Raw genomic sequence first — 16,017 nt, 5'->3', positions numbered from 1 at the left:
TCTCCCATGGGGGACACGGCACACCAAGTGTCCAGACGTTTCTGGTGTGCACATCCCACCCAGGCTCCACACACCCACACAGAGTCCTGGACTGGGGGRTCTGTATCATCCTGGGCTCATTTTTCAGATAAGAATGTGAACACTGTTTGATGCAGGGCTGATGATCCACCCACACTGTAAAGCAGATGTAGACCAAATCCCTCCAATTACTCAGAGTGCTCTCAATGTGTGATTCAACTGGTCCATTGAGAGATGATTTCCAGGTACTTTGAAAGGAAACAAGCACTGAACAAAAGAAACTCAACCAGACCAAAGTATTTTTAGAGGTAATGTTTACCATCAGAACGCAGCAATAGAAGTTAAAATAAAAAAAAAAAAAGCCACAAAATATCTAAAATCTTGAGTTGAGAATGTACAAAACAAAGTCAATAATAATAAGAAAAATTGCTTTACAAAGTCTCAAAATGAATTTAAACAGTAAACATGTAGGAAAGCATGAAAAATCTAAAACCAGAGGTTTGTGTATATTGAATAATAAATTACATTTTAGAAATAAAGAAAAGAAAGCAGTAACCATTCTGACTCAAGAATCTTTCATAGCATCTTTGGGGTAATGGCATCAATAGTAGCCATAGGTCTTGGCTTTACAATTTCCAGTASCATCAAACACTTTCCAGGAACTGAAAAACAAACTGATAAATAACTCCCCCAAGTTCAAGAGTGACAACAATTCAAGTTTTTTTTTTTTCCTTTTCTTTTCTTAATGGCCAAGAGAAAACCTATYCAACCCACCCATCAATATGAGCTTGTGTACATATATCTGTGTGTATAGGGTGCCCTTCTTAGTGAAAGAAGGTACCATAAAGGTGTTTGTTTGCCAGTGACCAGATTGATTGGTTCTTTAATTGATCCTGCCTATCCTTCCTTCTGCAATAGTTCAGAGAAGCCCGATCCAACACCTCCAACCCCCCCACTGAGTGTTCTAGGGGGAAGATACCCTAAAGGTGCCCATGGATGGATTTTTCCCTTGTGCTTTTAACAGTGCCAGGGCTCTGGGTTGTGGTGCAGCACCRAGACTGTCAGATTGGCCAGGTGAGGGCTGTTCTCCAGTGTCCAAGGCAGACTGCACTTGTCCTGTCTGTATGCAAACACCGAGACGATGACCCTGAGAATTCCTTAGGGTGTAGGTGAATCCCTGGGTRTGATGTGGATAAAACAGGAGAAATGTTTATCATGGCCTTTCTCTTTTGTCTTATACAGACCTCTCTCACTCTCCAGAATCTTCTATTTCTTTGGCTTGGAGTTGCCAAAGGTGACGAAGACCACTCCTGGCTCCTGAAAAGTCCCATTGGTGTGAAAGTCTTCACCTGGGCTCTTCAAGTACCTCCGAAACATGGGTGAGGAAGATACCTCATACTGGGGATGAGAAACCACATCGCACGTGGAAGAGGTTTGTGTCTCGGATTGCTTGGTGACCGTGGTGGAAGAAGTGATGATTTTGTTTCCAAACTGGTCCATTTCCTCATACTGCTCCATGACAGTCCGGGTGGCTCCATAGAGCTTGGACCCATCAGGCCCTGTCTGCAGCTCCAAGATACTTTTCTGCCTCCGCGGGTTTTGTGGGCTGGGGACATTCAGGGAGCGGTATTCTGAAAAGCTGCCTTTCATCCCACAGTGGCAGCTGTCCTTGGAGGTGTCCAGAGAGCCCTTCTCCTTGTTGCTGGTTGGATGGCTGGCATTGCCAAGCGTGTGCTGTTTGATGGAGCTCAGCCCAGCTTTTGTTTGCACGTGGTCTGGCCTCTTCTCTAAGGGTTTTGTGTCACGCCCAGCTGACCCTGCTGAGGGCTGGTTAAAGGAGCTAAAGCTGTTCTGAGCAAAAGCATCCCTCTTTCCTGGAGAGTCAAGACAGTCTGCTGAAGGAACCTCCTGGGGGGAATGTGCTGCTGTCCTGGGTGACTCTGCTGGTTTCCTGGCAGCAGACTCAATGGAGATGTAGGACGGTGAGGAGGGAGAGCTGACACGAGACTGGATGAGGCGGGGGATTTCTAGCTCTGCCTTGGCTGCCTCGGTCTTTTCTGCCACCTTTGCACCTTCCACAGATGCTGCTTCCCCTGTTTCCAGTGTGACTTCCTCCTGCCTGGCTTTGCTGGAGACAATGCTGATTTTACGGATATTGCTGCTGCTTGCAGAGCTTTGGGTGCTCCCCAGAGACTCCTTGAAGAGCCCTGAGAGCCCAGCAATGTCTGACTCAGACTTGAGACTAGAAACCGAATAAATGGCTTTCTTGATGGCCTCCTCGATGTCCTGGATGCGGGCAAGCGTCTGCTCCTTCAGGTGGAGAATCTCAGCACTTGCTCGCTCCAGGTCCTCAAAAACCAGATCCACTGAGGAGACGCTGTCAGTGTCCTCCTTAGCCCCAGCCTTGTCCTGGTGCTTGGCCTTCTGGCGCACAACCCACTCAGGGACCTTCTCAAAGAAGCTCTTCAGAGCTTTCACATCCACTTTGCTTGTCTCCTCCTCAAACTCCCTCACTYGGGTCAGGATCTCTTGCAGCTGCTCCTGTCTCCTGAGGTTCTCAAAGATCTCCATAGCCTCCTTGACATTGCCTTTCATGATCTCCTCTTTGTGCACCGACAACCTCTTCCGACGCTCGTCTTCCGTTTCTTTCTTTTTTTTTTCTCTCATAACAACYGCTGGCTTCTCCTGGGCAGATGTCTCTGCCTCCCTACCAGGACAGTTCAATTGCCTGCTATTCCCCTGGAGCTGGTGCTCCTCTAAGGAGTTCATTGACTGCTGATGGAAGGACATTGAATGAGACACTTGCCTCCTCTCATGCACCTGCTGCACAACTCTCTGACTATCCCACGACCCGTAAGAATTAGATGCACTTTCCCTTTCCACCTTGGATGAGGCATTTTGTGCAGTGTCAGCTCCCTTTGGAGGGGTGGTATGGCCCACGGGGAAGGTCCTTGGCTCAGATTTTTCCGGCACATTCTGTGTCTGTGCTCTGCCAGGACAGGTTGGAGGTGGCGGTGAAGAGCACCCGTTCTCTTGGCACAGCTCTGTCTGCCTCTGAGCCACCTCGCCTGGGCATCTCCTTGGAGCAGCTGCTTTATCACTCATCATTTCCTGCTTGACTTCAAAACCAACTGCTCCATTTTTTACTGGCTTTGAGGTCTTAGCACTGTCTGATTCCACCATTCCTTGTCCTCCTTTGCTGGCCTTGTACCTTTCTTCTGCTATTTGAAGAGGGGTTTTGGCAGCATATTTTGGTAGCTTTCTCTCAGGTTTTATACCCTGAACTGTGACAGACTTCTTCACAGATGTCTCCAAACTGCAGCATTTTGACTGAAMCTCCTCATAGCCTGATTGTTCWTGAACTTCCATGCAGTTTAATCCCAGCTCTGTGGGGAAAGGTTTTGGCTTGATGAAATCCCTCAGACCTGAAGGTTTTGGAGGCAGAGGTGGAGGGATGGGTTTGGTTGATCTGCTTGTGCTGTTATTTGCAGAGGCAGAATGTGCCTCGTGTAAGAGGTGCTCTGGTTTTGGAGGGGGAACAGGTTTTTTCCTGGGTGGGGCAGTAGTTTCTGATTTTGGAGTAGTCCTGGGCTTCTCTGCAAGACTCTGATCACTGGGTTTGAAGGACAGAGGAGGAAGGGCAGGAAGAGGGGTCTGGAGTAGTGCGGAACATCCTGGGGTTTCATCTTTGCTGGTTGGTAATGGAAGGGCACCTTCTCTTGCTGCTTTGGTTGAGGGTGGGCAATGTTCTGCTTTCATCACAGCAACTGAGGGAGGAGGAGGAAAGTCATTATCAGTCTGCRACCCTGAAGCCACTACAGCAGTCTGGTTACTAGCGAGTTGAGTCTCATTTTTCTTTTTACACACAGAATAGGACTGCCCTGCATTTCTGTATATCATAGCAGCTTTAAAATCCCCTCTGGAGACATTAACGTTAGACTTTTCCAGCGACTGAAGCGTGGCTTTTAAATTACCTCGGACAACGTCCTCCTTTTCTACCAGGCGCTGTTCTGTGGCGGCACTTTGCAGTGCTCTGATAGCTGTCTGCACATCCCCTCTGACAACAACATCTCTTTCTTCTTGCACTGATTGCTCTTTGGAATCAGACTCAACACAAGGGTTTACATAGGTTTTCACAGGTGTGGCAGTATAAAGGCCATCCTTAATGCTAAAATCTCTACTGGGCACACCTTGGCTTTCCTGGCTCAACAGTTGTCCTGCCTGTACTTCCTCAGAAGCACTGACCTTTTTGTGTGACGCTATGCTCTTCTGAGACACGCTTGTGTGGGTCTTGGATGCCTCCTGGACTCTAGTGGTGGTGGTCCTGGTGGCAGTGCTGCTGCTCTCCTGCTTGGTGGATGAAGAGTCCTGTTGGTGCACGCTGGACTGAAGGGTCATGGTCCCCTGTGAGCTGACTGTCTGCTGCCTGCAGGCTGTGTGGACCTCCTCCCTGTTCCTCTGGAACTTGCTCTGGACGTGGTGCTGAATGTTTTTTGCTTCTGCTGTTGCCAGCCTCAGGCTTTGCATTGCAGCCTGAAGATCACTCCCCAGGGCCTTTTCTTCTGTCTGAGTCTGGCTGGCTTCCCCAGTCACCACACTCTGCTGTTTCCCATCCACTTCTGCCCTTTGAGCGGTCACTTGGGTTGGAAATGTGCCTTGCACCATAGTTTTGGGTTCCTTCAAATGGGCAGTGGTGGCTTCTTCCTTCTCTGCCTTCTTGCTGGASTCTGCAACCCTTTGGATTGACTTTGTAGTCACCTTAAGCCCTCCAGACAGAATTTCTTCCTTTCCCATCACTGTGGGAAGGGGCTTCCCAAGACATTGAACAGTGGTGCCAGTCACACCTGCTGCATGCACAGCCTCTCTCTCTAACACACCCTCTCTGCCCGTGCTTTCACATACAAATCCCTTTTTCRCTCCCTGCATAGCCCCTGGCTCACCTTCTGCTATTACTTTCTGTGTTTTTTCTTTATTTGGCAAGACATGTATGTTAGCCCTCTGCACAACCTGTGGGACACTCTCCTCTGCCCCCTCCTCTGCTTGGGAAGAGATGAGGGATTGTATCTCTGACTCCTGCTGGAGATTCTTCAGGTAGCTGAGGTCTCCCTTCTCAATGCAGCTCGCAAAAAGYTGGACGTTTCCCTTCTCGTTGTCCTCACGCTTGATGGTGGCTGCTGCTTTCTGCTCCTGAGAAGAAGCCAACAGGTTCCCAATCGTTGACTTCACATCCCCCTTGACAACTTTCTGCCGGACAGAATGGAACAGGAGGGAGTAGAGAGTCATCTTCATTGATCCCGACTTTGTTTCTTGTAGGACCATCCCCTTTTTGATGGAAGCATCTTGACTGAGGAGACCCTGTAAGGCCTTGGCAACGTCTCCACTGAGGTCCTCTTTTCCTTTAACAGCTTCGCTCTGGTCCAGCAGCTGCAGTGGGCTCACTTTGATCTTGCCCTCTCTGTCCTCCTCCACCAGCAAGCTCTGCGCTTCCACATTGGTTCTGTGCAGGAGCTGCAGCATAATCCTTTGCAAGTGGCCTCCCACAATCTCCTCTTTCAGGATSTCTGGGGCGCCTGGGCTGCTGAGCTGGTATTTCACCATCTTCACACTCTCCATATCATTAGCTTCAATGAGGATCCCATCATGCTGGATAGCCTGGCACGTGCAGAGAGTCTCCAAAGTCTCCTTCATGGTTCTTTCCTTCAGTTCTATTTCTATGCTGCCTTCAGAAGCACTAAATTTATCCAGGGGCGTGCTCTCAAAGAGCCATGTTGTGCTTTTCACATCTGCACGAGGGATCTCTTCTTGGGCCCCAGCGCTGGCTGTCACCTCTGTGTCCTTAAGAGTGTCCATGGGCTGGGTTTCAAACAACCAGGTGCAGCGTTTTACATCCCCTTTCTGGCTGTCCTCCCTCTGCACYGTGCTCATGGAGGAGCTTCTCTCCGCATCCCCGTACAGGGAGTCCACAGGCTGGTTCTCAAAGAGCCAAGTGGACGTCCTCACGTCACCCCGCTGCACRTCACTGACGCTGACCATCCTCACGTACTTCTTCTGGCCCACCTGCTGGGACTCAAAGAGCTGCCTGTTGGACTGAACATCTCCCTTCTGCACATCATCCACTGTTCTGGGCACAGACAACTTTCCCGCTGAGAAGGAGTCCAGAGGCTCTGTCTCGAACCTCCACCGGGCAGTCTGGACATCTCCTTTCTTGATGTCCTCTTGGGTGACAGCCCTAATCACAAACACTTCTTCTTCCTTCTTGACCTGATCCAGGGGCTTAGTCTCAAACAACCACCGGGCGCCTTTCATATCACCTTTCATGATTTCTTCTTTCTGCACTGAGGTGACCTCGTGGTACCCCCCTTCTTTGTCCTGGATAGCATATAAGGGTTGGCTTTCAAAGAGCATTGTGCAGGACTGGACGTTAGCTTTGCTCATGGTGTCTTTCTGTATCTTCTGGAGCTCTGTCTCATCCACTTTGTCATGGATTTGGTCAAGGGAATAGGTCTCAAATACGAACCTTTTGCCTCCAACATCTCCCCCCTTGACATCCTTTTCTGGAGGGATTTCCTGGATGCCCTCAGAGCTGTCCTTCAGGGTGTCCATGGGGTAGTTCTCAAAGAGCCAGGTGAACTTGTGCACGGATCCGGCTTCAATTGTTCCAGCATCCTTCTGGGATTTTGGCTTGGTGGCTGTGTCCAAGGGCTTGGCCTCAAAGAACTCTTTCACTCTGGACACTTCCCCAGACTGGATCTCTACACGGCTGGAATACCGCACCGTTTTCTTCCGGTCAGCTTCTCCCATGGTGCTGCTGCCCAAGGGCTCCGTCTCAAACAGGTGCCGGACAGTTTTGACATCCACGCCCTGTAATTCCTCCTGGCTGTAGGCCTTACTGACTTGCAAATACTGCTCCTCCTGGCCCTTCAGGGAATCCAGGGGCTGAGTCTCAAACATCCATGTGTAGGACTTCACATCGGCTTGGGGCACGCTGCCATCCTCCTCCTGCTTCTTCTCAGCCTTCTCGTACAGGGTGTGCATGGGCTGGGTCTCAAACAGCCACCGGCAGGTCTTCACATCCCCCTTCTGGGAGATCTCCCGTTTCACTGAGGGGTGCTTCTCCCCTTCTGTGGCTTGGAGATGAATGACATCTATAGGCTGCGTTTCAAAGAGCCACTTGGCTGTCCTGACATCACCAGCCACCACCTCTTGTTTTGTGATCCCCCGTATTATATCTACTTTCTTGATGCTTTCATCAAACTGGTCCAGGGGCCTGGTTTCAAACATCCACTTGTAGTTCTTGACGTCCCCACTGATGATCTGCTCTCTGCTTACAGAGGTGACTTCGTGGAAATTGCCAAAGCTGTCCTTGATGGCATAYAGGGGTGTGGTCTCAAAGAGGATTTGGTTGGCTTTGACGTTACCAGCTGGAATCTTCTCCTCTTCTTTGGTGGTGGGCTCAGCATCAGCCTGTTTAATGCTGTCTAAGGGGAGAGTCTCAAACAGGGTCTTGAAAGATTTCACATCCCCTTTCACCACCTCTTCCATGCTGCTGGCCGGAATTTCCTCCTCAAATGCCTTGGAGATACTGCCAAGGGGACAGGTCTCAAAGACGTGTTTTCTTTGCTTCACATCTCCCTTCTCCTCTGCYGTAAGCTCTACTTTCTTCAAACGTCCCACCTCGAAATTGTCTTTCAGGGTTTCCATGGGCTGCGTTTCAAAGAGCCAGAGTGTAGATTTCACATCACCTCCAATGACTTGTTCTTTGGCTACGACACTTTCGGAAGCTTCTCCTTTCAGGGAGTCCAGAGTCTGGGTCTCAAAGAGCAGTCGCTGCTTAGTGACATCTGCCCCTGTGACAAAATCTGTCGAAGCCTTGAAGTCCTGTTCTTCAACTGTGATTTCTCTGATGGCATCCAGAGGCTGAGTTTCAAATATCCACCTTGCACCGCTGACATCCGGCCTCCCAATTTCTTCCAGTGAAATCCCACGGATTATTTGCACTTTAGAAGTGTCCTTGTTGATGGTATCCAGGGGCTGAGTCTCAAACAACCAGCGAGCCGTTCTGACTGCATTGGTCTGGATTTCTTCTCGGCAGACTGATTTGATTTCATGGATTGTCCCACTTTTGTCTCTGATGGCGCAGAGAGGCTCTGTTTGGAAGAGCCTGACRGTCTTCTTAACATCACCTTTAAGCTCCTGGATTTCTGACTTGAGTTGAAGGATGCTCTTCTCCTCCACTGAGGAGCAACGTCCTATGGCATCCAAGGACTGTGCTTCAAAGAGCTGTGTGGCCCCTTTCACATCCCCTCCCTGGACAGGYTCCTTGAGAACTGCCTCCTGCACCTCGGTTTCATCAGAATACAGTTTGTTTAGTGTGTCCAGTGGTTGGGTTTCAAAGAGCCACCGGGCAGTGCGAACATCCCCCCTGGCAAAGTCTGTTTCCGACACCTTGGCTGAYGTTGACAGGCTGTATCCATTTATGGACTGGCTTTCAAACCTCAGGGAAGTGCTTTTCACATCCCCACTGGGAATGATCTCTTCTTCTGTCAGCTTCTTTGTGGCCTGATGCTCCCCAATGGAGTCAAGCGCCCAGTTCTCAAAAATCCAGCGCATGGACTGAACCTCTCCCGGGAGAACTTTATCCAGGTTCACGGAGGCCTGCGYGTTGGGATCCTCGGTGTTAAGCATTTCTGCCAGGTCCTCAGTCACAGCTTCTTCCAGGTTCTTCCTGAGCTCGGGGTGCATGTGCCTGTAGAGCCTCTTCAGCTCGTTCACCTGGCGCTGCTGGTAGAACTTGGAGAAGGCTTGCTTTGGAGGAGGCACGGGAAGAGAATTGAGATCCTGACCCCCGGGAGCAACCACCTGGACCGAGCCAACGGCTGGAGGAGGAGGCAAGTCATCTTCCATTTTCTTGATGGCAACTTTAGATGTTTTCTGGGCTTCTGACATCTTTGGGGAAACAGTTTCAAACGTCAGCATCACCTGTCACTCCCATCCCCGTAGCCATTAACGGGGAGAACGGCAAAGGGAAAAGCCAACAAGGGAATTCCATGCACCCCATAAGCTCCATACCTTTGGTTCAGTAGCACACAGCACTCCAAAACATCACTGCACACGCTCCAGGCGTGGGGTTAGGCCTGGTCCCACAGCAAAGCGAGGTTTCTAATCCAGGTGAGGTGGTTAGTCTAGAGTTCCCAGGATTCAGTCCATCTAGAGCACCCAGAGGTGCCCAATTTGGCCTATGCCACAGAGAGAGTGACCACAAGAATGACATGGACAARGCTGACTTTGAGAAGTCAGCTCAAATTTAACCTTTCCTTCCTGTTCCCCAGTGTCCAGGCCTGTTGTGTCCCCAGTTGAGGACCTGCAGAGAGTCTGGGACCAAAGGATCTGTGTGCAGGAGGAAGCCAAGGGGCTATTTGTGAAGAGTTCTCAAGAATGAAACAGGGAGAGGCAACTAAAGTGTCARACTGAGCTGATGAGGAGGGGTGATGAGGTAGCATGACGAGCTTTTGGCAGCACTATGGGGTGCCTAGTGCTCAGGAGGGAGGGCTTGGGGAAGGATCTTMATCTCATTAATGATTTCTTCTGTGGCCCTCAGGAGTGTGCCCCTCCTGAGTCACCATTTGCACAAGAATAGATGCACATTTACACAGTTAGAGGCTTAAATAGAGCTCTTCTGACCTGCAGGCAGAAGACTAACTGACCTTGTACAGGCACAAGGCAAACTAAGGTTTGCAAACTGCTGGGATCAGCAGGCCAAGATCTGAGCTGCCTTAGGAGGAAAAGCAAGGCTGAGGGGCCAGAGGTTGGGATAAACCCTCGGCTGGGGGCCAGGAAAGTCAGACCTGCTTATGCTCAGTCAGCCTGAGCTCATCTCAAATTCACAGCAGCGTTGGTATAGAAGTGAACAGAGTGGACAAATCCAGCCTCCCTTTGAGCGTCCCTTTCTGCAATTTTTCTCCTTAATTTGTTCATCCTAGGCACTGAACACTGAACTGAATACCTGCAACCTGCACTGCCTAGGCATTTATCCCCAGGGAAGGTAGCTGAAGCCTTTAATCATTGTCTAAAAGAGACTGTAATCCTGGTGGCTTTCCTTTCAGTAAACAGATCTGCTGACCCTTGGCATGCCTGTGCAGTTACGTCTGCAGAGTTATGCCCGGAATATTATTAGTTGTTGCTCAAAGCAATGGTGCACGGTGTTATTTCACTCTGTTACACACAGATTGTTCTGGCTAAAAATAAGTTTTGAACATTAGTAAAAGAAACCCACACTCAGAACACAAAATCAGCATGTTTTGCAGCGAGTGAAAAATGTGAATCTTTCGCATGAGCCAACGTACTTGGAATGCACTTTTTAAAATAAGGGTTTGTTGTTTTTCTTTTCAATCTGTGAAGAATTTCTGAATGTGGGGAAGGGCAACCAAGCAGCTGATAGCTATATTCAGTATGAAAGTGCTCCTGGCTGCCTTGTGTGGGTATTTAGATCACACTCACAGGCCACAAATATTTGGTTAGATAACGGTTCTTATCTTAAACATTTCCTACCTTGCTTTTTTTCTGTCTGCGGGGAGAGTGAATGGAGTTGTCCTTCACAGTACTCTGGAAAAGATATGAGAAGAAATGCCATTACACTGCACAGGAAGACACATTATCTGCATTTATATTTTTACATACTTATGTGTGGTAATGTGTATATCAATTACAGAGACCTGAGGACCATGTAGGTGTGGTTTTCTCTTTTGGTTTACTGGCAGTTTTGTACAGATGAGAAAACTATTGTATTCCAGGTTAATCAAAAATATGTTTCCTAAAGTCTCAGTCAACAAACAAAACCCCAAACATAATTTTTTTAAGTTAGGGGGAAAAACAAAACTAGCACTGATTTCTCCAAAGTTTGATATAGCCTGTATTTTTTCTTACATTTCAATATTTAAAAAATAAAACTGCTCTGCATTTGTAATTGCATTATGGATTATGAAATTAATTGCTTTTTATTTAAAAAAAATTCTTGGTTTTCTAGCCAGTTGTAATTTTCTAATTGCAGTTTCCACTTATTTATTTTCACCTGGGACTGCTTCATCTGGACCTTTCTCTGATACACACTCAAGGGACTGCAGCTCTGAACAGCTGCCCCATGAAAGGTTGAGAGTGCGGGGGAACATGAAAGTGCCTGCAGGAAGGGTCCAGATATGAAATCCCATCCCATGTCACTCCTGGTTCACCGGTAGAACTGGGAAAATGGGAAAAATGTGCTTCATAACCCTTATAACCTGAATTATCCTGTGGCCCATTCATCAGTCTGGAGTGAGAGCTTAAATCCCTGGATCCCAGACGGAGGGACATAAACAGAGTAACACACGAGGTTGTGCTGTAAAGTTGTGCTTGAATGTGGCATATATGGACACATATATACATACATTAAAATATATATATATGTGTATGTGTGTGTGTGTGTGTGTGTGTGTGTGTGTGTGTGTGTGTGTGTGTGTTGGAATGGAGATAGCATGGAGACATACATGTTGCTCTGTAGTGCTCTGCATCCATGGATGCAGGTATATTTAAATGTGCAAATAAAGAGGAAATCTTACGTATGAGTGAACTGTATAGGCTAGTGGATGTAAAGGTGTGTGTGTGTTTGGTGTGTGTGTGAATTTAATAAGTATGTGTGTTTGTACACATCTATTCAACATTTGCAAATTACAAGGGGAAAWCGGTAACTTTTGGGAAACAATCGCTGCATTTCTCCGGATTTACAAACCCGGACATGTTCTCTSTCACCCTCTCACAGCCACTTGCCGGGCCGGGACATTGCTGGGATGCCGCGGGTGATGGGGAGGGGGAGGACCCGGTCCTTACCGGCTGTGCGGGGCTGGCGTCAGCAGCAGCAGCTGTCTGCGACAGATACAGAGACGACAGCTCCTTCACGGAGGGCGCACAGGAMCTCCCTCGTCCTTGCTGAAGAATGTGGCTGGTGCTGCCTGATGTGTCTAAAAATGACCGTGCTCGATCATCTGAAACAGGGACAGAMGTGTGTGGTGAGCCCCAGACAGGAGGGCAGGGTCGGCATTGCTTTCCACGGGCTCTGCTTTCCACGGGCTCTGTCAGCCCTCTGGCACCCCACACCGAGTGCCCCGCAGCTCCTGCTCTGGTGCCCCAAAACTGAGCCCCACACCCTTCTGGTTCAGGGAGAAAACATGAGGTATTTTCCTTCTGAGGTGGACTGTTGAGCCTGGATGAGAGGGACACGTTTGGCAGTGGCCTGATGCCCCCATTCCTGCATCCCTGGGCAAGGCTATCACCAGACACCAGCGAGTCAGAGGACATGGAGGAGCTACACATACCCAACTTGAGCCAGTTCCTACTTTTTTTTCTCCATGGCCACACCACTCTCCCGTGAGTGTGCCTCACAAGCAGTTATATCCATTTGTCTTTTCCACTCCCCTGGGACCCCATTTCARGAGAGATGAAAAGATTAAAACTTGTTCCAGAATGCAGCAGGGAGCCTTTGGTAGAGCCAGAGAACCAAACCCTGCTCTGAATTTAGAGATCTGATATTTTGAGTTTCACCAGTGGGGTCCCCATTGGAGTTTCCGTTTTCAAAGAATGAGGCAGCTCCAAAATGTATCTAAGAACTTCCTTTTTGCATTATTCTGTGAGTGAGAGGATGGCCAGCTCCGTCTCCCATCACAGACATATGTAATATATAGATCTTTACACCCACAGGATGCATCTCAGCCCTCCAGGTTAGTCCGGGCTGTGATTTCTGTTCCCACTKTAAAACCACGAGAAGGTTCTCCTGTTCTCTGCAGGGTTTGCACTGCTGCATTCAGATTTAGTGAGGTATTTGCAATGCTTTCTGTTTGAACAATGGGCTCTCTCTCCATAAATCCAGCTATTACACAGCCAGGAAAGGGCTGATGTACTTTTCAATACATGCACACTAGAAGCACTGCAGCCATTCCAGCATTCTTTGCCCCCAAATCTCAGCCCCCAAATAATGAGAATTGGTAAATAACAAACCTAATGACTCTTCTCCATTTTGTTCTGCATTTTAAGCTCAGATTTTTAAGTTTTTGTCTAAAATACTGGAAGAAATGTACTCTGGTTTTATCTTAAATTAACAAGAGGTATTCTTAATGCAACAAGAGGATTCCCGGTGCTTCGAATGAAATACCTGTCCCTATGGGCACAAAAAAAAACATAAAAAATAAGACCAGAGGGACTTGAATGAGTTGTCAAACCCTGCCAATTGCACTGCTGGAAAGAGCCAAACCCCAAGATTTTTGTCCTCCATTCCAGCTGCTCCTGCAGATGTGCAGGAATTTTGATGCAGAACCAAGGCTGGGTACATGAGGAAGCAGGGGGATACAACACTGATTTAGCTGCCCAGTTCTGCTGGAGGTCCCTGGGGCACCAGAGGAGGAAACAGAAGATATTTCCTTCATGNTTTTTTTTTTTTTTTTTTTTTTTTGCTAAATCTCCATGTGAATATGGCACCTCTCTCCCTGATTCCTGTTGTCCACAGCTTAAACATTGAGGCAAAAGAAGTTATCTCTCTACAGCCTGTGGAGACAGTGGCAAGGCTGGGGCAGATCTGGTGCACCCTGAGAGAAGCTGTGAGGTTGCAATCACCCTTTGGTTACATCATTTTCACCCCTCTCTGCTCAAGATGTCCCAAAYTTTGACAAGACCCTGGMTTTTTGAGATGGACAATATCTTTTAAATCAAGATGTCCCAAACTTTGAGTAGACCCTGGCTTTTTGAGATGGACAGTATCCTTTAAATCACAGAATGGTTTGTGTTGGAAAATACCTTAAAGGACATCTTGTTCCAATACGCTGCCATGGGCAKGGACACCTCCCACTTGTTCCAAGTTGCTCCAAGCCCTGTCCAGCCTGGCCTTGGATGCTTCCAGGGATGGGGCAGCCACAGCTTCTCTGAGCAACCTGTGCCAGGGCCTCCCCACTCTCACAGGGAAGAATTTCTTCCTGATATCTAACCTCAGTCTCACCTCTGTTAGTTTAAAACTGCTCTCCTTTGTCCTAGGGACATCAGGAGTGTCCTTGCAGCATGTGCTGAATTAGCTCCAGAAAGTTTTGGGGAATCTGAAAAAATTCTTTTTGAGGAATTTGAAGCATCTTGTCTGGGATTCTCTTTTTTCCTCCTACATTGCTGAATTAATGACTGGAAAGGCTAAAAGAGTCCAATTAGTCTGGCAAACAGAAATGCACAGTAATGAGGTTCGGCTAAACCCCCCAGTAAGAGCAATGGGGAGAACTGGAGACRGTGAGCCTTGCTAACTTCAAACCAGAAAGGAAACCAAGCACAGATTTGTAACCCTTCTGGCTGGGAAAATGAACACAAGGCCTTGGCTGTCTTGAAAACCATCTCTAGGAGATGGGAGCACCTCATGGTGAGGCCTAGGCTGGCATGASTGTTCCTGTGCTTGACCATTTCAGWGTGAAGTKTTCAGCAAAAGCATCCCCGTGTYCATGAGCTGRTGATGTGTAATGGTCCCCTCCCACTCCAGGCTGTGGGTATTTCTGCTGAGATGATCCAATTTGTACTGACCTATGGGCCTATAGGTTCACATACTGCACAAAGGAAAACAATGTGCCAAGAATGAATAACATAGCTGAAGGAAGATCCCAAGCTCAGGCAGTGAAAATAGCGCAGTGTCAGTGTTGCCTGTTCCTTCACCCGTTAGCCTGGATGGCTGAAAGGCCACAGGGCTTGTTTTAATGGCAGATAAAATTAGATACAAGGCTTTCATTAAAAGCGTCTCTTTATCGCTGCCTTTGTTTTCTTTTCTATTTTTTTTCTTCTTCCCTTCTAATTTTTGACTTTTTTTTTTTCTTTTTCAGCGCACAGGCTGTGCATAGCCCTGTGTTTGCTTATCGCTTCTCACAAAGCCTTGGAGARGGGCTGCTCCAACCCTCTGGGCTGGCTCTGGTTGCTCCACACGTCTGTGCCTGACAAAACAGGCTGCTGCCACCCTCTAAATTGCTAATTATAGATAAGAGCCGAAGAACAACAGCTCATTCCGCTAACRAGAAGGCTGAACTGTCACATGTGTGCAGATAGCGACATCCGAACGAGGCACCGAGGACATCTCAGGAGGTGTGAGCAAGGTGCGGCTCCGCAGCATCCCCTGGGACGCAGAGGGGAGCTGCCCACTGGAGACGCTGAAGTGCAGCTAAAGGTCACTGTGCAGAGCAGCTTTAGGGTGTTATTTGCTGGGTATGAGGTGGAAGCCCGGTTTGAAACCTGTGCCGGGCTCCACATTTCTGCCTGGCTGAGAAAAAGGGCTCCTCTGGCACGCTCGGCATCCGCTCCAGCGCTGAGTGATGCATCCCGCGGCGGCTGATTGACTGCAGGGACTGCGGCCCCAGGGGTGTTAAACCCGATACTTCAGGCATGAAAGCATCCCCTGTGCGCTAAAATAGCAGGAAAGATCTCCTGAAATCCCCCTCCTTCTGTCCCACCCAGTGGCTGGCACCGCGGCCGACGGCGCTGCTGCCCAAAGGGATACAGGGAATGCTCCTCCCTGCTGGCGTTTGTCGGTAAAATGTCCTTCGTGCCMGTGGCTGGCGCCGATGAATCTGCACATTTTGTGCGAGGGGCTGCAATGTTTGGACTGTCCATAAGGAGCAGCTGTCGGGTTTCTTGAGCTCTTCCCATGACCACATACGTGCAGGTCGGTTTACAGCCTCTCTGCCCCAAAAGTCACAGCTCGGGCAGGGCAGGGTGGGCTGCGGGACATGGAAATTTGCAACAGGGGAAAATAATTCCTTGTATTCGTTTGTGCTCACTGATCTTTCCAGACCCAGGGGGAAAAGGCAAGGCAATGGGGGAGAAAAGACTCTTAAATATTCATGTACAAATTCCCTCACTTCCTCTCCAGTTATTGCCCATAAATCACTCAACTGCTCTGTCTCCTGCCGGAGATAATATTGCAGATCTCTTGAACCMGAATCATCTCACACCTGGCAGCCA

At 48.6% G+C, this 16,017-nt stretch overlaps 1 protein-coding gene across 1 annotated transcript; it reads right to left on the bottom strand.

Annotated features, from left to right (window-relative positions):
• Window positions 1–389: 389 nt before the first annotated feature.
• On the bottom strand, window positions 390–9,156 carry XIRP1 (xin actin binding repeat containing 1). The gene has a single exon (XM_057365418.1). It carries the CDS (start codon window positions 8,992–8,994, stop codon window positions 1,285–1,287), a length of 7,710 nt encoding a protein of 2,569 aa, XP_057221401.1. The 5' UTR covers window positions 8,995–9,156; the 3' UTR covers window positions 390–1,284.
• Window positions 9,157–16,017: the final 6,861 nt, after the last annotated feature.

Source organism: Malurus melanocephalus, unplaced genomic scaffold, assembly GCF_030028575.1.
Source record: "Malurus melanocephalus ecotype Western Australia unplaced genomic scaffold, MMel_1.1 scaffold_52, whole genome shotgun sequence".
NCBI lineage: Eukaryota > Metazoa > Chordata > Aves > Passeriformes > Maluridae > Malurus > Malurus melanocephalus.
This window is presented reverse-complemented; position numbering and strand designations above follow the sequence as displayed.